Source organism: Gorilla gorilla, chromosome 2 (assembly GCF_029281585.2).
Source record: "Gorilla gorilla gorilla isolate KB3781 chromosome 2, NHGRI_mGorGor1-v2.1_pri, whole genome shotgun sequence".
In the NCBI taxonomy this organism is placed as follows: Eukaryota; Metazoa; Chordata; class Mammalia; order Primates; family Hominidae; genus Gorilla; species Gorilla gorilla.
Window position 1 is genome coordinate 59,584,391 of NC_086017.1, and position 23,788 is coordinate 59,608,178.

General features: G+C 52.6%; 4 protein-coding genes across 10 annotated transcripts in view; 1 reads left to right on the forward strand and 3 right to left on the reverse strand.

Annotated features, from left to right (window-relative positions):
- Positions 1 to 5,476, forward strand: part of RNF123 (ring finger protein 123) — a 31,779-nt gene extending 26,303 nt beyond the window's left edge. For 2 of the 3 annotated variants that reach the window (XM_055382441.2, XM_004034154.5), the window contains exons 34-39: positions 34 to 109; positions 325 to 409; positions 4,453 to 4,595; positions 4,742 to 4,836; positions 4,963 to 5,048; positions 5,128 to 5,476. In XM_055382441.2, coding sequence (XP_055238416.1) covers positions 34 to 109; positions 325 to 409; positions 4,453 to 4,595; positions 4,742 to 4,836; positions 4,963 to 5,048; positions 5,128 to 5,248 — 606 coding nt within the window. In that variant the 3' untranslated portion in view covers positions 5,249 to 5,476. Of the gene's footprint in view, positions 1 to 33; positions 110 to 324; positions 410 to 4,452; positions 4,596 to 4,741; positions 4,837 to 4,962; positions 5,049 to 5,127 lie in introns of those variants that run through there. The other variant, XM_055382442.2, reaches the window with a different exon arrangement.
- On the reverse strand, positions 761 to 3,719 carry AMIGO3 (adhesion molecule with Ig like domain 3). Its single transcript, XM_019023445.3, has one exon. It carries the CDS (start codon positions 3,395 to 3,397, stop codon positions 1,883 to 1,885), a length of 1,515 nt encoding a protein of 504 aa, XP_018878990.1. The 5' UTR covers positions 3,398 to 3,719; the 3' UTR covers positions 761 to 1,882.
- On the reverse strand, positions 5,446 to 7,996 carry GMPPB (GDP-mannose pyrophosphorylase B). 3 transcript variants are annotated; one of them, XM_004034157.5, is made up of 9 exons: positions 7,544 to 7,965; positions 7,338 to 7,418; positions 7,200 to 7,248; positions 6,918 to 7,060; positions 6,544 to 6,702; positions 6,380 to 6,458; positions 6,179 to 6,306; positions 5,909 to 6,091; positions 5,446 to 5,827 (listed from the first exon to the last, which is right to left on the reverse strand). In XM_004034157.5, exons 1-9 carry the CDS (start codon positions 7,670 to 7,672, stop codon positions 5,696 to 5,698), a joined length of 1,083 nt encoding a protein of 360 aa, XP_004034205.1. In that variant the 5' UTR covers positions 7,673 to 7,965; the 3' UTR covers positions 5,446 to 5,695. The 3 variants fall into 3 exon arrangements, with proteins under 3 accessions (XP_004034205.1, XP_018878991.1, XP_055238428.1); XM_019023446.4 differs by having other exon boundaries at positions 5,446 to 6,091; positions 7,544 to 7,996; XM_055382453.2 differs by lacking the exons at positions 6,179 to 6,306; positions 6,380 to 6,458 and having other exon boundaries at positions 7,544 to 7,929.
- A 247-nt stretch (positions 7,997 to 8,243) lies between these two features.
- IP6K1 (inositol hexakisphosphate kinase 1) overlaps positions 8,244 to 23,788 on the reverse strand; it is a 63,032-nt gene continuing 47,487 nt past the window's right edge. For all 3 annotated transcript variants that reach the window (XM_004034158.5, XM_055382452.2, XM_055382451.2), the window contains 4 exons: positions 22,268 to 22,478; positions 16,850 to 17,031; positions 12,052 to 12,227; positions 8,244 to 11,604 (listed from right to left, as the gene is read on the reverse strand). In XM_004034158.5, the coding sequence (XP_004034206.1) occupies positions 11,071 to 11,604; positions 12,052 to 12,227; positions 16,850 to 17,031; positions 22,268 to 22,478 (1,103 nt within the window). In that variant the 3' untranslated portion in view covers positions 8,244 to 11,070. The remainder of the gene's footprint in view (positions 11,605 to 12,051; positions 12,228 to 16,849; positions 17,032 to 22,267; positions 22,479 to 23,788) is intronic.

Sequence of the window (23,788 nt, forward strand, 5' to 3'; positions counted from 1 at the left end):
CCATCCACCAATGGACTCCTGCTCCCCTCACAGCTGCTAAACCAGGTGCTGAACCGGGTGACAGCTGAGAGGAACCTGTTTGATCGTGTGGTCACCCTACGGCTGCCTGGTGAGGACCTAGATGCCCTGCACCCCAACACACTACAGGCCTCGGTTCCTCTGCTAGGAACAGTGAGGCCTGATTCCACATTCTGCCCCCGGACAGCCAGGCTTGGTGCTCTGCAGTCTCGGCTCACCCTTCTGTAGGGAGGGCAGTGGGCAGGCCCAGAACCCTTGAAGCAGGAGTGTGTGGGTGGCTCATCTCTTTCCTCCCCTTCCCCTCAGGCCTAGAGAGCGTGGACCACTATCCCATTCTGGTGGCAGTGACGGGCATCCTGGTGCAGCTCCTGGTGCGTGGCCCAGCCTCAGAGTGAGTGTTGGGGACCATGGGCCCCTGTGGGAGTTGGGTGTGTCTGGTGAGGAGGGGCTGGACAGGGCCTCCTGGTACTTCAGTTTCCTCATCTGGAAAATGGACCTCAGCATCAGGTTTTGAGGCAGAGGGAAGGTGGTGAGATGTGAACGGCCTAAATAGGGGGCAGACGGAGCTGCTCTAAGTAGGAGAATCTGGGACCCCAGCAGGACAGGTGGCCCTGGCCCACAGAGCCACTGGCTTGTGGCCATGCCTCAGGCCAGGCATGGGAGGCAGGACTCTGGAGGGTGTGCCGTCCTGTGGTGGACAGGGCCAGGCCGCCGGGAGAGCTGAACACACGGAGGACCGCCATTGTCTGCAAAGGCTCTAGCAATAAGCATGTACTACCTTTATTAAACTCTGGAGCAGCGGGGTCCAGGATGGCCATGGGGGCCCCCAGCTCGGCCCCCACACATGAAGGGCTCCCAGACCCCCCTTCCCTGCCCCCCTGCAGTGGGAGCAGTGAGATGCATGTGAAGCCAGGGTACCGCCTCAGCCATTAGGCTGAGACCAGTGCCAGCCCTTAAGAGGCTCCTGCTCTCGAGGGACGTGGAGTTCCGGCTTGGCCCTCCCAGCTCGGCCATGCTCGCCAGGCTTTTCGGGCTTTTTACTGCTGAAAAGCAGGGGTGCAGGCCATGATCCCCTTCACTGTGTCTTGTGAGCCCACAGAATGGGCTCTGCCTTCAGAACAACGGGTGGATGCCCCAGGCCAGAGAGAGCAGGGCCTCTGGCTGGGGCTTAGGCCAGACCACCAGGAACCTCTTGAGGAGCCTTTCCTGCCTGGTGCCTGCCCACCGGACTCTGCGTGAAGTTGTGAAGCTTTCAGGAGGTTGCGTGTTGGTGGATGGAGGGAGTCCCATTTCACCAGAGGGCGGGCTTGTTTCCTCTTTCTGTCCTGGGGTGTGGGTGAGATCTTCCTTCAGAGCCGCCTTCTTTTCCCTGTGGGCCCACTCCTTCCCACCCCCTTGGGAAGGGGAGGTGGCCCTGCATCAGCTCTTCAGCACCACTCCTCGAGAGCTGCCTCGGCCCCTGAGGGTGGACAGGAGGCTCTGCTACAGGGGTTCTTCCACAGGCTGTAGAAGAACACAGCCACTTCCACAGCTGTGCTGTGTTGAAAGCCACAGGGGCCTGGGTCTCTCAGCCTCACAGGGCATTTGGGCACTAGGAAGTCCGCGGGAAAGCAGGAACTAGCACACCTTGCAGGGCCTGGGGCCTTTGGGTCCTGTGCAGGGGCAGAGCAGAAGGCAGGTTGGGGACCACAACCCCTGTCTCTACCAGTGAGCGAGAAGGCCCATTGTGTTTCGAGGCCCATACAGGAAGCTGGGGGGCCAGGCACAGTGCTTCCCACCAGTATCTGCCAGTTCTCTGGACCGAAGCAGGGAGCAGGGCGAGCAGCAAGAGGGTGGGGGCCTGGGTGGGGGAGCCCTGGGCAGTCTAGGTCGTCATGGGACCCTCGGAGCCTATGGAGCTAGCGGACTCAGAGCCAGCCTTCAGCTGCAGGCCTCCAGGGTTGTAGAGATCGAATTCCTCAGCTACTGCCAGCTGCACGCGGCCATTGAGGCCCCTCCGGCCTGGCTCCAGAAAGACTACGTGCTTGTGGACGCTGGCCTTGCGGCTGGGTGCGTCTGGCGGTGTGGTGCTGAGTACGGAGGACTGTGCGCTCAGCTCTTGGAGCGGGCTGGGTGTTTGGGGCCAGCGGCGGCAGCGGCAGGCACGGCGGCAGCAGCGGCAGGGTGGGGCGAACAGGTAGAGCAGCACGAGCACCAGGCCCACGGCACAGCCCAGCAGTGTGGTGAAGCCTGTGTTGAAAGCCTCGGGCTCTGGGCGCGGAAAGTGCACGCTCACGTTGTATTCGTGCGTCTGGTTGTGGTGCAGGCGGGGCCCAGTGGCCAGGCACACGAAGAGTCCCGCATGCTGCTCCTGTACGTTGCCTATGGCCAAGCTGCCGTCGGCCAGCACCGCGATGCTGCCATCGCGGGATCCTGGCGCCCTGAGAAGCTCCTGCTGCGGCGAAACCCAGGCAATGCGCATGGCCGGGACGCTGGTGTTGCAGTAAAGCCTCAGGGACCGACCCACCAGCGCGTACAGGTGCTCTTCCGGCCGCTCTAGGCCAAGAGCTGGGGCCAACGAGCAGTTCTCAAAGACGCGGCTGTGCTGGAAGAAGCGCACGCGGGACGCGGGTACCTTGAAGGCCAAGCATACGTACTCGCGCGCAAAGTCGCGCACGGCGCTCAGGCCCCGCTGGTGCCAGCGCTGTAGCAGGTGGTAGAGGCGGCAGTCGCAAGGCAAGGGGTTGTTGTGCAAGTAGAGGCCGTTCTTGAGGAAGGCCGGCAGCGCGGCCAGCTCAGGTACGGAGATGTGCCCCAGCCGGTTGGAGGAGAGGTCCAGAGTAAGCAGGTGGGTGGCGCTCAGACCGTGCAGGTGGTCGAAAGAGAACGAGGCGAGTTCGTTGCAGCCCAGGTAGAGATGGCTGAGCGCGCGCAGGCCGTGGAAGGCATGCTCGTCCAAGTGCGCCAAGCGGTTATTGAACAGAAGCAGCTTCTCCAGCGCCCCCAGCCCGTCGAGGTCGTGGCGGCCAAGCGCCCGCAACGTGTTAGATGATAGATCGAGCAGCCTCAGGCCGCTGGCGTTGGCGAAGACGCCGCGACCCAGCGCATCTAGTTCGTTGTGGTCTAGGTGCAGGGCGCGCAGCTGGAAGAGGGGCGCCAACCAGCCGGGGCGCAGGCGCTGGAGCGCGTTGTGGCTCAGGTCGAGGTCCGCAGTAGCGGCAGGTAACTCGGCTGGCACGTCCTGCAGCCCTAGGCCAGTGCAGCTTAGCAGGTCGGCAGCGCAGATACATTTGTAGGGGCAATTGTGGAGCGCACGGGGCGGGAAACCCTCGGAGTCCGGGGTGCCTAACCCAACGCGCAGCATGCAGAGCAGTGCCCCCAGCAGCACCAACCAGGTCATGGCGGCGACCACCAGGGACAGTACAGAGCAGCTCTGTGCAGGTCGCAGTTCCAGGACTCACCCTCTTCTGCTCTGGTGCGACATGGGTGGCACCGGATGGGCCTTGCCGAGGAGGCACGGCGGGTTCTTGCCGGCCGACGGCCCCTACTCTCCGGTTCCCAGGTTGTGAGGCGGAGCCGCACTCTTATCCGCGCTCCCTTCGGCTTCGCTAGCCCTCTCCAAGCGAGTTCCTGATCGGCTCCTAAATACTCCCCCCAGGGGCGGGGCCCGGGCTCCTATTGGTTCCCGTTTGAGGAGGCGGGGCGGCTGCACCCCCTAGTGCCCAATGGCCCCGCATGACCGCCAGATGGGGAGCAAGCCCATCCCCAAAGTCCCCGTCGGCCTTTGGCTGGCAGCTCTCCGCCGCTCCTTTTTCCTCGGGGAGTAAAGGGGGGAGTCTGGAAGAATGTCTCCAAGCAGCTGTTAGTGTTTATTTGAAGTGACTTTGAAGGACTGATATATTATGGGGCAGGCGGACTCTATCTTAAGGTGGTTCGCCTGAGCCTTCTTAAAGTGGTACCCCAGGCCGGGCGCGGTGGCTCACGCCTGTAATCCCAGCACTTTGGGAAGCCAAGGCAGGTGGATCACCTGAGGTCAGGAATTCGAGACCAGCCTGGCCAACCTGGTGAAACCCTGTCTCTACTAAAAATACAACAATTAGCCGGGCGTGGTGGTGGGCGTCTGCAATTCCAGCTACTCGGGAGGCTAAAGCAGGAGAATCACTTGAACCCGGGAGGTGGAGGTTGCAGTGAGCCGAGATCGTGCCATCGCACTCCAACCTGGGCAACAGAGCGAGACTCGTCTCAAGGAAAAAAAAAAAAAAAAAAGTGGTACCTCAGGCTGTGTGGCACCTTACTAGAATACAGGACTTGGAGTTTGGGAAGCAGGGAGACGGAAAGGATGCAGGGGGGGTGATCATGTACGAGCCATGGCACTCCTCATTGGCAATCCCAATACAGATTACTTTTAGCCAGGCCCCAAGCCTTCTGACTGCCCTTGCACCCTCCCCTACCTAGGAGAGAGCAAGCCACATCAGTGCTCCTGGCAGATCCCTGCTTCCAGCTACGCTCAATATGCTATCTCCTGGGACAGCCAGAGCCCCCAGCACCTGGCACTGCTCTGCCAGCCCCTGACCGGAAGCGCTTCTCCCTGCAGAGCTGTGAGTGGGCTGGTGGGGCAGGTCAGGGAAATCTGGGGCTGGGTCGGGTCAGGAGCCTTAAGAACAGCAAAGTCCTAGGCTGGGAATATTCAAGAGGCATCACATCCTCAGCTACCTCTGACTTGACACTACCTACCACTCCCCAGATGCGGATTATATCAGTGCCGATGAGCTGGCCCAAGTGGAACAGATGCTGGCGCACCTGACCTCTGCATCTGCCCAGGCAGCAGCTGCCTCCCTGGTGAGTGGGACCACGGTGCACAGGTCCATGCCACTTGAATATGTGTGCACTCCTACACAGGCACAACGGACATCCCACATAGCCAGGCATCCAACTCCAGCCCACCCTTTACTCTTCTCCCTGCAGCCCACCAGTGAGGAGGACCTCTGCCCCATCTGCTATGCCCACCCCATCTCTGCTGTGTTCCAGCCCTGTGGCCACAAGTCCTGCAAGTAAGTGGGCCCCACAGCTTGGTGGTGGGGAGAGCAGTAGGTACATGCAGGGCAGTCCTCATCCCCTCCCCTGTTGTAGAGCCTGTATCAACCAGCACCTGATGAACAACAAAGACTGCTTCTTCTGCAAAGCCACCATCGTGTCTGTAGAGGACTGGGAGAAGGGAGCCAATACGAGTACTACCTCCTCAGCTGCCTAGCCCTCACAGCCTGCGCCATCCTGGAACCTCCACCTTTGAACCCAGAGCCAGGCTGGGCCCTATTTATGAGCTCCCTTTGCCCTTCTCCTGTATCCCACACCACCACATCCAACCTCCTTGCCTGCCTGTATCCTCATTGGTGGGAGCCCAGCCATGGCCCTAATTGTGCCTGAGCTTGACTTACTTTCAGTCAGGGCCACAGTGAGCATTAAATTATTATTCCATACAGCCCTGGCCCTGGCCCTTCTTGAGGGAGTGGGGTTTGTGGGGTGTGCCCAGCAGGGATCCTGCCAGATGATGTCCACATGAGAAGGCAGGTGTCCAACAGCTTCAGCTTCACCCAGTGCCCCCCAGACAAATGACAAGCCCAGGGTCTTCTGATGTGTCAGGCCAGCACTCCCCTTGCTGATGGGAAAACCGGGGCTCGGCCAGCCCCACTGCATCCCCTCACATGATGATACGAGGCTCTGGCACTGACTCGCCAATAGACTTGTGGGGCAGCACGCTGGCTCCGTTGAGGTAGAGCTCATCATTAACTATGACGTCCTCACCCAGCACCGTCACGTTCTCCATGCGTACCTCCAGGAGAGGATAGGCCTTGTCAGGGAGGCAGGCACACTCCCCGCCCCTCTCCCCACCCGGCCCAGCCCACAGACTTACCCACTGACCCACGCGGCAGCGCCAGCCCACAATGCAGGACTCAAGCCAGGAATGGGAACGGATCCGGGCGTCCCGCAGCACTGTGCACCGCCGGATACACACACCATCTTCGACCACCACGCCAGGTCCCAGGCTCACATTGGGGCCAATGCTGCAGTTCTGGCCGATGCGGGCACTTGGGTCCTGAGAGCGGTGGGAAAAATACAAGTGGGCCACTTGTCTCCCAAGACTGAGGGGGTTAATGAATGATGGGCTGGGCAAGGGCCTCACCACCAGCACGTTGCCCACAATGCCAGGGCCTGAGCACAGCCGCTCAGGCTGCTTCTGCCTCAGTGACTGCAGGAAGAGGCACATGCCAGTGAGGAAGTCCTTGGGCTGCCCAATGTCCATCCAGAAGCCTGTAGGGAGGGATGCATCAGGGGCCTCAGCCCAGCCACAGACCACCCCCACCCTGTGGCCTCCCTGCCTCACCCTGCAACTCCATGGCATATAGCTGCCCCTCCTTGGCCATAATGGGGAAGACCTCCTTCTCAATGGACGTAGGCTGCAGCTGTGGGAGTGGGCAGCTTGTGAGCAGGGTCATGGCGGTGATGGCCTGCCCCACCCCAGCCCACCAACAGCTGTCTCCTACACACCTGGATGCGCCGCAGCACTGCAGGGCTCAGGATGTACATGCCTGCGTTGATCTTATTGGACACAAACACCTGTGGCTTCTCCACGAACCGGTGAATGCGGCCTGTGTCAGCCTCACACACCACCACACCATACTTGGAGGGTTCCTCCACCTTGGTCACCTGAATGCAAGGAAGGGGACCTCGGACCTAGTCCAGTGTCTAAGCCTTGATACACATGCCGTTCCAGATCTCAAGAGACTCTGCCCCAAGTGCTTAAAGATACATACTGCACAGCTCTGTATCCATAACATCCGAAGGCAGATGAAGGCTAGGGGGCATGGGAGGCTGGGCATGGAGGGTGGAAGTGTCAAGAGAGAGAAGACCTGGCGCCTTACCAGGATGGAGCCCTCCTGGCCATGGTGCCGGTGGAACTGCACCATGGCTTGGAAGGGGAAATCGCAGATCACGTCACTGTTGAGGACGAAGAAAGGGTCTGCAGTCTCAGAGAGTAGGTCACGGGCCAGCGCCAGGGGCCCAGCTGGGGGAAGGGGACAGGTCACCACCTTGCTGGAGGTCTGAGTCCCTGGATTCAGGCTCAGCAGGCCCACTCCAGGCTGGGTCTTACCCTTTTCCTGGCCTTAAACCCTCCCCCAAGGGACCTTTCTGCCTCTACTGACCTGTCCCCAAAGGCTCCTCTTCATGGGACATGGAGATTCGGATTCCCAGCTGGAAGGAAGAGGCCCCCCCAGTCAGGTTCTACCAGGATGGGAAGTTGGGCGGGGACCGAGAATAAGGGCCAAGAGTCTGTGCCTCACCCTCTGCTCCTGTGCCTTCATTTCCTTCTCCAGCACCTGCGACATGTAGCTCACGGCCAGGATCACGTGGTCCACGCCTGCCTGTCAGAACGCAGGCCGACGGGCAGGCTCAGTCAGAAGGTACGGGAGCCCCTGACCCCTAGTCGCTGGCCATCCCTAGTCCCGCCAGATCCGAACGCGACTCTGATCCCGACCCAGGGTCTTACCGCGGCTAGCGCCTCCACTTGGTGCAGCAAGATGGGCTTATTGCAGAAGTCCACCAGTGGCTTCGGGGTGCTCAGCGTCAGCGGCCGTAGCCGCGTCCCATAGCCCCCCACTAAGATCAGTGCCTTCATCGCGCCTGCGGACGTTGAGGGGGTGTCCCGGGCTCTGAGGTGCCTGCAGCCCGCCTGGCCGGTCCCTGCCGCGCACTCCCAACGCCGTGCCCGGCCCCGCGCCCTTCACCAACCCGCCTGACCGACTCTGGCTCCACCTCGTCCGCCCGGTCGCCCTGACGCCGGATCCAGGGCCGCCACAACCCAGAACGCGACACCGGGTAGACGGCTGCTGGCCCCGAACTCAGGCCGGACCCGGCGCGGGCAGTGACGCGACCACCGCGGGCCAATCGGCTGCCGCGTACGTGGCACGGCCGCTGGCGTCGGAACGTTGGGGCGCAGCGCTGCGACAGACGTAGCCAATGAGCGCCCGAGTACGCCGGGCTGCCATGGAGACCCGGGCCGGGACCCGCGGGTCAGCTGGCCATTGGCGGATCCAAAGGCGGAACTGGCGCCAAGGGCGAGGCCTTGTTCCCTGCTTCGCCGCGGTCCAGCAGCCGCCGGCCCCGCCCCACGGCCCCGGCCTCGCCCCGAGGGAGGGTGACCAGGGAAGGCTCCCGGGCCACGGGATTTTCACACAGACAGACTCGCCTCCGTTTCTAGCGGCTTTATTTTTGACATACACGACCTCAGACACAAGCGGGGCGGGCAGCGCTAGGTGTACAGAAAGGAGCGGGCTCGGACCGAGCACCCCCTCCCCCGCACGCAAAGTCCAAAGCAAACGCAACTGCGGCTGGAGCCACCGGCGCAGGCCTCGGGCGGTGGAGACAGGCTTAGCTTCCAGGAAAGAGCAGCAGAGAGCGATTCCCAGAACGCGAGGGCTTACAGTTCCCCGAGAAGCAAAAGAACCAGGTCCTTCCCAGGGTTCTCCATTATTTTTTCCTCATTAAAATATATTTTAAGTCGGCACAAACATAACCAAATTGTACAGCTTTAAAGTTCAAAGCAGTCTGCATCTAGGGAACGTGCATGTGGTCAGGAGTGAGCGCGTGAGCAGCGGCTACGTAACTAGCACAGGTGCCAGGCCCCTTGATGGGAATCCCCATGCCCATTGCACAGGCCCAGAGAGGGAGGGGTGGGGTCCCTGGCAAGTTGCTACACTGGTCCCCTTCCTCTTTTAAGCACCACCCGTCCCACCCCACCCTCAGGGGCTGGTGTCAGCTTGGCCCAGGGAAGCACTATAGAGAGGGCTCACCTGAGCACCCCAACCCATGATCCCATGTTGCACTTTGGTCCCAAGTTGGGGCTAAGAAGGCTGGGCCTGGCAGGGGCAGGGCTCTCTGGCATGAGGCAGGGAGAAAGCAGTGGCAGACAGTATGCACACACACTTGCCCACTACCATTAAATAACAGGGCTGGGTCTCCAGGTGTCCAAAGTGCTGAAAAGAGGGGCCCTGCTCTAAGGGAGCAGCAGCAAATCCCAGGCCTTCCCACTCTTTGTAGTGCCAGGCAAATAATGTAAGTGGGTGCAGCTTTGCTCGCTGTGAGGAGCAGCAGAATGCGGCAGCCTCTCCTCCCAGAATCTAGGAATCTGGGAGGCACAGGACATCCCCAAAAGGTCCCAAACAGCTCCAGACCCTATGTCTTACCCTCCACCCTACCAGGGAATGACTATCTACACTAATGAAGGGCTACTGCCCCCATGGCTGAAGCCACAGAATGGTACAGGAGAGAAGACCGTAATTTGTGACCAGAAACAGGCAAGCTGTCCCTCCCAGCCCCAAAGAATGGGAACCTGCCCACCAGTGGCACCAGGGCTGGGGGCTAGGAGAGATGGCATCCATCAAGGAGCCCTTAAGAGGCTGCATCTCTAAGGACCAGGAAATGAGCCCATCAGTTACCAAGGCTTCTCACAGCTGGCAGGCTTACCTTTAAAGCCAAACAGGCACTTGCCTAAAGTGACAATGAACAGTGTGGCCCTAGGCTCAAAGGAGAGGGTGCTAACCTTGGCAATGGCTGAAATCGGTGTCACCTCCTGGCCATCTGTTAGAAGCAGCAGATCTGTGCCATTAAGGGCTGGCAGCCAAAATGACTAAAACCATGAGAAAGGAAGGGTCACTCCTCAAGCCCTCACTGCCCCACTCTAAGTGTTGAGGGCCATATTCTAGGCCCACAGAAATGGTGCTGGGTCAACAGGGAAACACCAATTTATTCTGCTATCAGGTCTTTATAAAAAGGCAACACCTGTGGAGGAAGGGCACGGGGCAAAAGCTCACCTCAGAAGTGGGAGTGTTCTGCTGAGGAAAGCATGAAGGAATGAGTATATACTAATGAACAAGGCTACACCCCAGGGGAAGGATCCCAAGGGACAGGGGCTGGCAGCCGGACACATGGACAAACTGATGGACCCAGGACTGATCAGACAAAGCTCTCATTAGCAGAATGTGGGCACCTGCACCCAGGGCCCATACCACGTCCCTGTGAGCAAAAAAGCTTAAAGTTCTCCCTCCAGGCCCAGGGCCAAGAGCGCCTCACAAAGGGCTGCTGCCTTGAACTTGGCCTGGGGAAATGAGACCCTGAGCGGACCACAGCCCTTGAGCCCTGGGAGGAGCAGCCCATCCAGCAGCAGCACAGCTGCCGAAACTTGAGGAAGACTCCCACCCATAGCACAAGAACTGCAAATACTGTCTGGGCCAGAGCCACCAGAGGCCCTGAGGCCTGCTAGGACACCGACTATCCCCCACTTCAGTGGGGTGGGAGGGAGTGGCCTTCTTAGGCAAGGGAACTTGATGAGAGAGGCTGGCTGTTTCAGGAATAGGACAGGTGCCAACCTGTCACGTGCCAACAGGTGCCTGGGGAACCCAGGCGCCGCCCTCTGCCATAAGTTGGCCTCAGCCCAGCTTCATTAATCTAGCCCCATGCTAAGGTCAGACCGAAGGATGGGTCCAGCTTTGTGCAGTCAGCCCTGTGGTGCCCTGAGGGCACCTATTAAAGAGATAGCTGACACCCACAGCGTAAGACTGGAAAGCCCCCAAGAAATGGGCACCCAGAGCCCTCTACTTCTGGGGAACAAGGGAAGAGTGGGCATGGAGGGGCCCTGCACCAGCCCAGGGCTTTACCTTACAATCAGCAGGGCCCTGCAGCCACAGATCTCAAAGATCTAGACAAGAGAAACCAATGTCCAAGGGCACCCTGTCCCTGCTGCCAAGCCCACCTGGGGCACCTCTTCCTTCCTAAGGCAGCCTGGACACACCAGTCAGAGCCACAAAGCTGAGGAGCCTGGCTGAGAGGGCGTGTGGTCTGCCCTCCTTCACTTTATATATATGGATTCCAGGCTACAGCTAAAAACATTTCTTTTAGTTTACACCAAAGAGAAATATAACCCTTTAAAAGCAAGTCTGTGTGTCCTCACGGCAAGTTCAGAACAATGGTCCCTGCCTGCAGTGGAGAGGAAGGGGTTCTGGGGGCCCAGAACAGGGCCTACTGGTTCTCGTCCCGCATCTGTTCCATGATGCTGATGAGGTTCTCCAGGCCAAACACGTAGCCTCTGTCCGGCCCATCATGCACGGTGGGGTCATCCCGGAAGCCCTTGAATGTGCTGTGTGCAAAGTCAATCATGCGGACATCCACCTTGGGCTGAGAGGAGGGACCCGCCTCGGGGCTGGTGTTGCTGGGGCTGGTGCTGGGGCCACAGGATGACGCCACCTCAGGGAGCACCATGTCCAGGTGCTTGAGACGCATCTCAGACCGGCGGTCCAGGCAGGACTCAGCCCGGCACTCCTTGCCATCATAGATGACAAGCAGGGAACTGGAGTAGAAGCGGTAAGAGGCCTGCCGCTCCAGCACAGCTTTCAGGCCCCGCAGTTTGCTCAGGATAGGCTCAAACAGGTCACGTCGCAGGTCCAGGCCATTGTGCAGATATTGATAGAGGGCATTGCGGAAGCCTTCAATGGAGAGCCCACGGCCATAGTACTTGTTCCTGCAGAGGTAATGACCTGTGTCCAGCTGGTACACCTGAAACCCCAGGAGGCAGACAGGGTGAGTGCCAGGGAAGTCTGAAGAGCTCACAGTGCCCTGGGCAAACACTGTCTGGAAGGGACTTTGACCAACCTGAGCTTTTCTGCTCACCTATCTAAGTGGAACCAGGCAGGCCACATTCACCCTGGGTTTTCCCATTGCAGAACCAAGAGAAAGCAATACCAGGCCTATGGGTTCCCTGCCCCCAGCTTTGGAGCCCTCCTCCAACATCGGAACATCTTGTTGACAGGCAAGAGTCTTATTTGTCCCAATGTCGAGGCAGCAGACTCTCACAGTGGTCCTGCACCTGAGGCCCATATCAAAGTCAACAGGTAAGGACAGAAGGGCTCAGGAGGACACACTTGGCATAGATGGCAGGCAGGTATGAGCACAACCCAAATCTTGCAAGTGGCAGCACCTAGGCTCTGAGCAGAGGTAACTCACCTGCATGCCGCAGACCCTGACGCCCAGCGTGGCTGATGTGCTCTGCTCGCATTTCCGCATCTGCCGGGCTGCCTTCTCAGCTGACGCGTCATCGCCATGCTGCCGCGTGCCCATCTTCAGGTCCAACACGCAGGGGTACTTGAAGTGGTGCACCACATTCTCAAGCAGGAGGAACTCTGGGCCACGGTCAAGGAGAATGACAACCACACTCACCATCAGCCCCAGCCAGGAAAGCACAACCCAGTTTTTCTATAAAAGGGGGCTTTTACCTAATGCAGTATGTGCTTGTCTCAAACTCAAATGTGGGTTTCACACCACTGGCTTATTAATTCTTAACCAATAAAAACTGTGGTAAAATATACATAAAATTTACTTCAGCCATTTTTAAGTGTACAATTCAGTGGCATGAAGTACATTTACTTTGTTGTATAACCATCACAACCATCTATCTCTAGAACTTTTCTTTTTTTTTGAGACGGAGTCTCGCTCTGTTACCCAGGCTGGAGTGCCCTGGAGTGATCTCGGCTAACTGCAACCTCTGCATCCCAGGTTCAAGCTATTCTCCTGCCTCGGCTGCCCGAGTAGCTGAGATTACAGGTGCCCGCCACTACACCCGGCTCATTTTTTGTATTTTTAGTAGAGACAGGGATTCACCATGTTGGCCAGGCTGGTCTCGAACTCCTGACCTTGTGATTCGCCTGCCTCAGCCTCCCAAAGTGCTGGGATTACAGGTGTGAGCCACCACGCCCAGCTAGAACTTTTTCATCTTCCCAAAATGAAAAGAGATCCTCACCCTCAGCCTCTGGAACAACTAGGACTACAGGCATGCCTAATTTTTTTTTTTTTTTTTTTTAGATGGAGTCTCGTTCTGTCACCCAGGCTGGAATGCAATGGCGCCATCTCGGCTCACTGCAACCTCTGCCTCAGGGGGTTCAAGCCATTTTCCTGCTTGTACCCATTAAATAGCACTGAACAGTGACGCCTCATTTTCCCTCCTCCCAGCCCCTGGGAACCTCTAGTCTACTTTCTGTCTCTATAAATTTACCTTTCCTGGGTATCTCATAAGTGGAATTATACAGTATTTGTCATTTTAAATGTCTGGCTTATTTCACTTAGCAGAATGTATTCAAGATTCATTTATGTTGTAAGCATGTATCAAAATTTCATTCCTTTTTCTGGCTAAATAATTTTCCATTGTATGTATATATCACATCCTTTTTTGTTGTTGTTTTTTGGTTTTTTAACCTAAGCTCTAGGGTATTTTTATGTTGATTTATTTTTGTTATTTTTTATTTTATTTTTTTTTGAGACGGAGTTTCGCTCTTGTTGCCCAGGCTGGAGTGCAATGGCACTATCTCGGCTCACTGCAACCTCCGCCTCCTGGTATCAAGTGATTCTCCTGCCTCAGCCTCCCGGTAGCTGGGATTACAGGCACGTGCCACCATGCCTGGCTAATTTTGTATTTTTAGTAGAGACGGGGTTTCTCCATGGTGGTCAGGTTGGTCTTGAACTCCCCCGACCTCAAGTGATCTGCCTGCCTTGGCCTCCCAAAGTGCTGGGATTACAGGCGAGAGCTATTGTGCCCAGCCTTATTATTATTATTATTATTTATGTATTTTTTTTTTTTTTTGAGACAGAGTCTCACTCTGTTGCCCAGGCTGGAGTGCAGTGGCTGGATCCAGAGCTCACTGCAGCACTGACCACCTGGGCTCAAAAGATCCTCCCACCCTCAGCCTCTGGAACAGCTAGGACTACAGGCATGCCTAATTTTTCTTTTAATTATTATTTTTTTTGAGACAGAGTCTTGCTCTGTCACCCAGACTGGAGTGCAGTGGTGCAATCTCCGCTCATTGCAACCTCTGCCTCCTGGGTTCAAGCCATTCTCCTGCCTCAGCCTCCCAAGCAGCTGATACTACAGGTGTCTGCCACCACCCCCAGCTAATTTTTTGTATTTTGAGTAGAGAAGGGTTTTACCATGTTGGCCAGACTGGTCTGGAACTCTTGACTCCAGGTGATCTGCCCACCTCGGCCTCCCAAAGTGCTAGGATTACAGGCGTGAGCCACCGCGCCCAGCCGCCTACCTAATTTTTAATGTTTTTTTTAGAGACAGAGTCTCACTATGTTAGTCCAGGCTGGTCTTGAACTCCTAGCCTCAAGTGATCTTCCCACCTTGGCCTCCAAAAGTGCTGAGATAACAGATGTGGGCCACCACACCCAGCCTATGTTATCTTTAGACCTATCTTGCAGGCAATATGCAAACTAAAGATTTGGATACATCCCTCACCATCAGTGAACCAAGGCCCTACTCAAGCCAGCACCTTGCCCAGGCCTAAGAAATAAAGAAGACATCTTGGTAGCACTACTACAAAAACAAGGAAACCAGATTCTAACATTCCCAAAATAGGAATCTTTAGAAAAAGCTGGATTTACATTTCTTTTTTTTTAGGATGCAGTCTTGCTCCTTTGCCCAGGCTGGAGTGCAGTAGCACAATTTCAGCTCACTGCAACCTCTGCCTCCCAGGTTCAAGTGATCCTCCTGCCTTAGCCTCCCAAGTAGCTGGAACTACAGGCGCACGCCACCATGCCCGACTAATTTTTTGTATTTTTTTTTTTTTGAGATGGAGTTTCACTCTTGTTGCCTAGGCTGGAGTGCAATGGCGCAATCTTGGCTCACCGCAACCTCCGCCTCTTGAGTTCAAATGATTCTCCTGTCTCAGCCTCCCGAGCAGCTAGGATTACAGGCATGCACCACTACACCTAGCTAATTTTGTGTACAGACGGGGTTTCTCCATGTTGGTCAGGCTGGTCTCAAACTCCCAACCTCAGGTGATCTGCCGGCCTCGGCCTCCCAAAGTGCTGGGATTACAGGCATGAGCCTGGATTTATATTTCTGTCTTGCCATTTGTCACTAAATTTGAAACCAGTGAATGAGAGAGATCTCGTTCACTGGTTTCAAATTTATATATATAAATATATTTATATATAAAATATAAATTTATCCCTTAATAGTTCTATAACCTTCTGCTCAAAACGATCTATGGTCCTAACTCCCTGGCATTTACATACATGTCTTCATTCCAATATATCCTATTTGCAACAATCTTATCTTTGAACTTTTGTGTAAAGGTACAGACTTATCATATGTCTGCCAAAGTCACTGGGTCTCACAGCCCAGTCCTCAAATCCATCTCTGGGTGCTACAGAGGAATCGCATCTTAGCGGATAGACACTCAGCATCACTGTGATGATGAACATTTCATTCTTTTGAAAGTAAGTTTTAAATTTGGCCTGAATCAATTCTGTTGCCTGCTATTACCTATAAACATGTGATGGTAAAATATGAAGGAGGCTGCAGAAATATCTCAACACCCTGGAAGCATGGGCTCTGGAATCCTGCCTTGACCACTCACTACCTCTAGGCACAACACTTAATCCCCCTGTGCTTCCACTTCCTCATCTATAACATGGGAATGATGAGAGTTCCTTCCTCAAAAGATTGCTGTGAAAATTAACTATGTACAAAAGGTTCAGCACACTTTCCCTCAGTTTCTTAGAATAATCCAGTTGTTATTTGTCTACTACTTCAAAACACTAACAATTGTAAGAATTCCCATTCTAGGCTGGGTGTGGTGGCTCAGGCCTGTAATCCCAGCACTTTGGGAGGCCAAGGCAGGCAGATCACTTGAGGTCAGGAGTTCGAGACCAGCCTGGCCAACATGGTGAAACCCTGTCTCTACTAAAAATACAAAAATTGGCTGGGCGTGGTGGTGCACGCCTGTAATCCCAGCTACTGGGGTGGCTAAGGCATGAAAATCTCTTGAACCCGGGAGGTGGAGGTTGCAGTGAGCCAAGATCACGCCGCTGCACTTTGGCCTGGGTAACAGAGTGAGACTCTGTCTCAAAAAAAAAAAAAGGAATTCCCATGCCATAATACTTTTTTATCTTTTCTGGAGATGAGACAGGGTCTTGCTGTGTTGCCCAGGCTAGAAGCTAGAATGTAGTGGTGCAATCATGGCCCACTGCAGTCTCGACTTCCTGGGCTCAAGCAATCCTCCCACCTCAGAGCTGGGACTACTACAAGCACACACCACCACATCCAGCTAATTTTTTTATTTTTTGTAGAGATGAAGTCTCACTATGCTGCCCAGGCTGGTTTCAAACACCTGGTCTCAAGTGATCCTCCTGCCTCAGCCTCCCAAAGTGCTGGGATTACAGGTGTGACCCACCACGCCCAGCTATCTTTAACATTTTAAATCTATTTTATGGTGTTTATCATCAGATAAAAATCTCACCAAAGTCAAATATATCACCTTTAAACTATTAATCCCTTGGGAGGGGAAAACTACACACATGCACACAAGCGCACATGGGCACATACGCAGATCTGTGATTGTGGACATGATCAATATAGTACCACTAGCCACACTAGCCACATGTGATGATTTAAATTTTAATTAATAAAATAAAATTTAAATTAACTGCCTTAGTCACAGTAGCCACATTTTAGCCACTCCGTGTGGCCAGTGGCTACCATACTGAAAAGCACACAGAATTACAGACAGTTCTATCAGACAACACTGTTCTAGACTGCCAAGTTTTAAGCTTCGGCCTTACCAAATCCAAAAGGCAGGAAAAAAACATGTTGATGAAAGTAAACGAAGGAAGAGGAGTCCATGAAAAAGGGAGATTAAACCAAAGAGGGAACCTAGACAAAGACCTCAGCCATAGGCAGAATGGTGCCCCAACACACGACCTATGGACCCAGTAGACACTCCTGAAGGAGGGGCAACGAGGATACTGTAGAGCTTTCGGTCCTTGGACTCGGAGCGCATGCGGCTCAGCTGCTGCTTGTGACAACGCAGGCTCCAGGGGTTGTGGCTGATCTTCTCAGAACTCAAGCCACTGTTGCCATCTAGCATCTGGAAAGGGACCTCTGAGTGGCTGTGCAGCTCCACCTTCGGACTCTTTGCCTCCTGTGAGCTAAGAAGGAAGAACATACACATCACTAAGAAACTCAGGCAAGTCATCTTCTGGGGTCCCGCTGCACAGGGCACAGATCTGTCCACAATGACAGACCCACAGACCCTGCTAATGGGTTGCATGAAGGTCCCATGAGCCAATAAAAATGAGTAAATGTTACGAGTAGTGTTCTTCCTATGTCTCTTAAAACTATCTTATGTCTCTTAAAACTATCTGAAAAATAACATTTTTGTCAAATTATGTGATGAAAATACCACTTCATATCCATTAGGATGGCTACAATCAAAGAAGAAAGTGGAGCAAGTGTCCAGTATGTGAAGAAATTAGAACTCTCGTACACTGCTGGTGGGAATGTAAAATGATGCAGCCACCAAACAGTTTGGTGGTTTCTCAAAAAGTTAAACATAGATTTATATATAACTCAGCAATTCCATTCCTAGGTATACACCCAAAAGAAATGACAAGGATCCAAACAGACACTTTACGTCAACATTCACAGCAGCACTACTCACAATAAACAAAAGGAAGAAACAAACAAGCATCCGTCAACAGATGAATGGATAAGCAGAATGTGGGATATACATACAATGGAATATTATTCAGCAATAAAAAGGAATGAAATTCCTATACATGCTACAACATATATGAACTTGAAAACATTTTGCTAAGTGAAATAAGCCAGACACAAAAGGATAAATATTGCATGATTCTACTCATGTGAGGTAACTGCAAATCCATTAAGACAGAAACTAGAAAAGTGGTTGCCATGGGCTGGGGGAAGGAGGAATGGGGAGTCAGTTGCACAACAATGTGAATGTACTTAATGCTACCGAACCACGCCCAGACAAGGAAGGAAATTTTATTTCTAAAATAAGTCAAGGCCAGGCACTGTGGGTCACAACTATAATCCCAACACTTTGGGAGGCCAAGGTAGGAGGATCACTTGAGCCCAGGTGTTCAAGACCAGCCTGGGCAACATGTCAAAACTCCATCTGTACAAAAAATTTAAAAATTAGCTGGGCATGGTGGCATGTGCCTGTAGTTCCAGCCAGCTACCTACTTGGGAGGCTAAGGTGGGAGGATCACCTGAGCCCAGGGGGCTGAGGATGCACTGAGCCATGATCATGCCACTACACTCCAGCCTGGGAAACAGACAGACCATGTCTTAAAAATAAATAAATAATAAAATAAAATAAATAAAACCACAAAGGAGTTTTTGTGAGAAAGCAACTTCAACTGAAAATACTGGAACTTTGCCAACAATTTCATTATGCCCCAACATAAAAATCTTTGCTTGAAGTAACCAACAATACTGTCTATCATACTGAAAGGCCAAGAAAACCAAACTACTGGTGAAGCCATGTGCCCTGCAAATTACAGAGCAAGCCTGCAGCTCAGAGCTGAGGTGGAACATTACAGTTTTTTTTTTTTTTTTTTTTGAGACAGCGTCTCGCTCTGTCGCCCAGCAACTTCAAATGCCACTCTCCTCTCCAGAACTGCAGGCCTCTCCTCTAACTGTGTGGCATAAGTCGCACAGATTCAAGCTAACACCAGGGCTGGTGTGTGCTGGAAATGCTGACCCTCTCCAAGGGTCAGCTGTGCAACACTGGTGAAGAGGTAGTGGCAGAGACCCCATTTCCACCTAACTGAAAGTAGAGGAGCCCACCAGTGCCTCTCGGAATGATAAAACCCTTACTTTCTTCTGGTGAGAGCACTGCTGAGGCCATTCAAAGATGCCTTTTTTTGTGAAACCCTTTAGGAAACAGAAAGGTTGACTTATTTGCCATGTAAACCCAAAGAAGTTCTCTGCGTCTGGATGAAGCCCCCACGGTACTTGGTATCACACCTTTTGTGTTGCAGCCCTGGCTCTGTGAAGAAACAAGCCCCACCCCTGGAATGACGGTCTCTCTGCTAACAGGTCAGACAGAGGTTTGGTCAGTAGAGGTAGAGCTGTCACCTTCACAGCAGGACCTTGAACCTGGACACAGGCAGACAGTGATGTTATTCTAGGTGATGTTATTCTATACCTTTTCACCAGATGACTCATGAAGCAACCTCTGTGCCTTTAGAGGACAATAAAAAAAGCCCACTCTAGACTGGGCGCAGTGGCTCATGCCTATAATCCTCACGCTTTGGGAGGCCAAGGTGGGAGGACTGCTTGAAGCCAGGAGTTTCAGACCACCCCGGGCAACAAAATGAGACCCTATCTCTACAAAAAATTTAAAAATTAGGCTGAGTGCAGTGGTGTGCACCTGTAGTCCCAGCTACTTGGGAGGCTGAGGTGAGAGGGGATAGGATGGCTTGAGCCCAGTATTCAAGGCTGCAGTGAGTCACTGATGGTGCCACTGCACTCTAGCCTGGGTGACAGAGCAAGACCTTGTCTCTAAAAAGAGTGGGGGGAAAAGCCCACCCTAAAGCGCTGTTCAAAGAGAACCATCAATTGTCAGCTACAGACTTGGGGAACATTCTTTGTCACCTGAATGACCAAGTTAGGTCCCACAGTCATTAGTCAAGAAGCAGCCTCTTGGGGAGTGAAGGGGAAGCACTAGAAGAAGTGCTTCTGTGGACTGGAAGCCATCTGTCCAAAGAACGTTTGACATTTGAAGACCCTGCTTACTAAGAAGTGGGTATGAAGCTCTCTCCTTGCATGAAAGATGCAGACCTGGCCAAAGAGGATCTGCTGACTGAGAACATGGGAAATGACACATAACCCACTCAGCCAGTGTCTCATGGGGTACTGTACTTGACATGGGCATGTCCTTGTTCACCAAACTGAGTGAGGAGAACTGGAATGTCCTAGGCCTTTACAAAGCTTCAGGGGCACAGGATGTAGCATGTATTGGTGAACTGATCTGATACCACAGATGAACTATGTACTGTCTCATCTAAGGAAATTCCCAATTTCAGCTTCTAAGTCAAGTCACAAAAGCATCTTACTGAAACCTTTTTTTCTTGAGACGGGAGTTTTCGCTCTTGTTGCCCAGGCTGGAGTGCAATGGTGTAATCTCAGCTCACTGCAACCTCCACCTCCTGGGTTCAAGTGATTCTCCTGCCTCAGCCTCCCAAGTAGCTGGGATTACAGGCCCGTGCCACCACACCTGGCTAATTTTTTGTATTTACTAGAGATGGAGTTTCACCATGTTGGTCAGGCTGGTCTCGAACTCCTGACCTCAGGTGATCCACCCGCCTCGGCCTCCCAAAGTGCTGGGATTACAGGCGTGAGACACCATGCCTGGCTCATAATTCTATTATTATTTTTTTATTTTTTACAATTCTGTGGTTTTTTAGTGAATTCACAAGATTGTAAAACATCACCACTACCTAATTTTCAGAACATTTCATGACCCCAAAATCAAAACCATCATCATTAGCAGTCACTCCCTATTTCCCACTACTTCCAGCTCCTAACTACTAACAGAAAGCAACCACTAACCTACCTTTTCTCTCTATAGATTTGCCTGATGTGAACACTTTACATAAATGGCATTGTACATATGTGGTCTTTTGTGTCTGGTTTCTTTCATTTAACATAATGTTTTCATGATTCATCCATGTTGTAACATGTACCAGCACTCCATTCCTTTTTAGGGCTAACATTCCATTACATGGATATACCATATTTTGTTTATCCATTCACCAGTTGATGGACACTTGCGTTAGCCAGAAACTGGAAACAACCCTAATAGAAATAATGTTAAGAACATTTTTGTACAAATTTTGTGGGAATATATGTATTCAATTCTTTTGGGTATATACCTAGGAGTGGAATTACTGGTTTAACTTTTGGATTTATTTATTTATTTTTATTTTTTTTTTTTTTGAGATGGAGTCTTGCTCTGTTGCCCAGGCTATAGTGCAGTGGCATGATCTCGGCTCACTGCAAGCTCCGCCTCCTGGGTTCACGCCGTTCTCCTGCCTTAGCCTCCCGAGTAGCTGGGACTACAGGTGCCCACCACCATACCCGACTAATATTTTTGTATTTTTAGTAGAGACGGGGTTTCACCGTGTTAGCCAGGATGGTCTCGATCTCCTGACCTCGTGATCTGCCTGCCTTGGCCTCCCAAAGTGCTGGGATTACAGGCGTGAGCCACCAAGCCTGGCCTTTTTTTTTTTTTTTAGAGATGGGATCTCACTATGTTGCCCAGGCTGGTCTGAAACTCCTGGCCTCAAAGGATCCTCCCACCTCAGCCTCCTGAAGCATTAGGATTACAAGCGTGAGCCACAGCACTCAGCCTGGTTTAACTTTTTGAAGAACTACTAAATTGTCTCCCAAGTGGCTACACCACTTTACCTTCCTACCAGCAGTGTAGGAGGCTTCCATTTCTTCACATCTTGTCAACACTTTTATTGTCTGTCCTTTTGATTATACCCATCCTAGTGGGAGTTCATATTAATTCTTGCATGAAATTATCAAGACACATAATTTGAGGCTGGTACAGTGGCTCATGCCTATAATCCCAGCACTTTGGGAAGCCAAGGCAGGCGAATCGCCTGAGGTCAGGAGTTCGAGACCAGCCTAGCCAACATGGTGACCCAACATCTCCACTAAAAATACAAAAATTAGCTGGGCGTGGTGGTGCACGCCTGTAATCCCAGCTACTTGGGAGGCGGAGGCAGGGAGAATTGCTTGAACCCAGGAGGGAGAGGTTGCAGTGACGCAAGATGGCACCACTGCATTCCAGCATAACAGCAAGACTCCATCTCAAAACAAACAAAAAAACATAATTTGAACTTACAAGAAAAATCAATTTCCAACACAACGGAAACTAAATTTTAGTTGCAGGGAAAGCGTTAATGACTGATATGATTCTCAGAGGTCTGACACAAAAACCATTAGGGAACTCCTGGTTGGACTCATAGCCCTTGGGCTTGGACATCCTGCAGGTCAGAAAGCATCTGGAGCCTCGCTACGAACTAATGTATTTCAACCTTCTGTCCTGTGGGTGGCAAGACATAATGAAAAGCCAGAGAACCTTTTGTCACCAGCACAGGGTGTCCCTGCTTCCAAACGGCTGAGAGAGCTTCACTTCCTCTCTCAACCAGCTACAGCTATACCCAGAAAGAGGCACCACTGGGGTGATGTGACACAGAGAAGAGGCTACACCTGTGTGGGTATCCCAAGAACACCAGTCATCTTATCCAACCTTGACTGTGAGCCCTGCTTCCCCATGATGTGTCAGGACTATGGAGATGTCTTGAGTGCTTGTACCAGCAGGACGAGACATGTACCTCTTACCTCTCAGAGGTCTCAAGGGACAGGCTGGCTTTCTCCTCCTTGTGGTCACTGCCACTGCCTGACCGGTGCAGGCTCCGACGGGAGTGTTTGCGCCGAGGTTGCTCCCGTTCTGGTGTGTCATCCTGTTCCACAGTCTCACTTTCCACATAAGGATAGGCCACTAAGTTGATGTAACCATCACTGTCCCCCTCAAAACAGACAGATACCACGCCTGTTAAAAAAAGGGCAGTTGGTAAACAAATGTCAACACAGGCCGAGTCTATGCAGCACAGACTGTTGGCACTCACTTTCCCTCACAGCATGAAGACATCACCTGCCCTGAACCAACTACAGATCAATGTCAGAACAACAGCCAGCAGACAGCAACTTCCAGAAAATAGATGACCGTCCATCCCCAAGCTAAATCTGATGCTTACCTTTGTTCCTGGATAAGTCTATATTTATTTCCCCTTCTCTTATCTGGCCCTCTCACTTTCAATTACTGATTTTTTGTACCATTCAAAAGAACTGTGTTCGCTAGGTGACACCCACACCTGGCATCACTTAACCCTCTAGTTACTTAAGTGCTTTATGCTGCCATTTCCTGTGTGTGTCCTCCTTTAGATCTAGTTTCCTTCTGCCTGACAGTGTCAGCCAAAGGGACATCAACACTTCTCCCTCCAAGACGGTCCAAAAAAATCTGTGTTCTGCCCACACTGAGCATCAGGCTATCCCAGCCTCACTACACAGAACTTCCACCCCTGGCATCTCGAAGATAAAACATCCTTCTGTTTGCCATGCTGTATCCGTAATAGTTTTTTGTGCCCATTTTAATCAAACGGGTTGTCTGTAGTGTCTTCTGGATCTTAGTGAGTTAAAACACAAATAAGACCCCTCTCAAGTGTTCTTAATGCAATTTAAAAATATATATATCCAGAAACTTGAGGAGGAGGTTTTGAAGGGAAAAAAAAAGTAACTTGGTCTCACTTCCACATCCCACCTTTTGTCTGTCAGCTACATTTCTGCTTTTATATTCTCAGATGTACACAGTTGGCTCTATAATCTGAAAATCAGTGAGAAGCATTTATGGTTTATTTTTTGTAGAGACAGGATCTCCCTATGTTTTGTCAATTTCTTTTATGTTGTAGAATAATTATTGGCTTAAAGTTCTTTTTTTTTTTTTTGAGACAGAGTCTCGCTCTGTCGCCCAGGCTGGAGTGCAGTGGCGTGATCTCGGCTCACTGCAAGCTCTGCCTCCCAGGTTCAAGCGATTCTCTTGCCTCAGCCTCCTGAGTAGCTGGGACTACAGGCGCCCGCCACCATGCCCGGCTAATTTTTTTGTATTTTTAGTAGAGACGGGGTTTCACCATGTTAGCCAGGATGGTCTCATCTCCTGACCTCGTGATCCACCCGTCTCGGCCTCCCAAAGTGCTGGGATTACAGGCGTGAGCCACCAGGCCCGGCCTAAAGTTCTTTATAATATTCTTCTTCTTCTTAAGAGACAGGGTCCCATTGGAGTGCAGTGGTGCCATCATAGCTCAC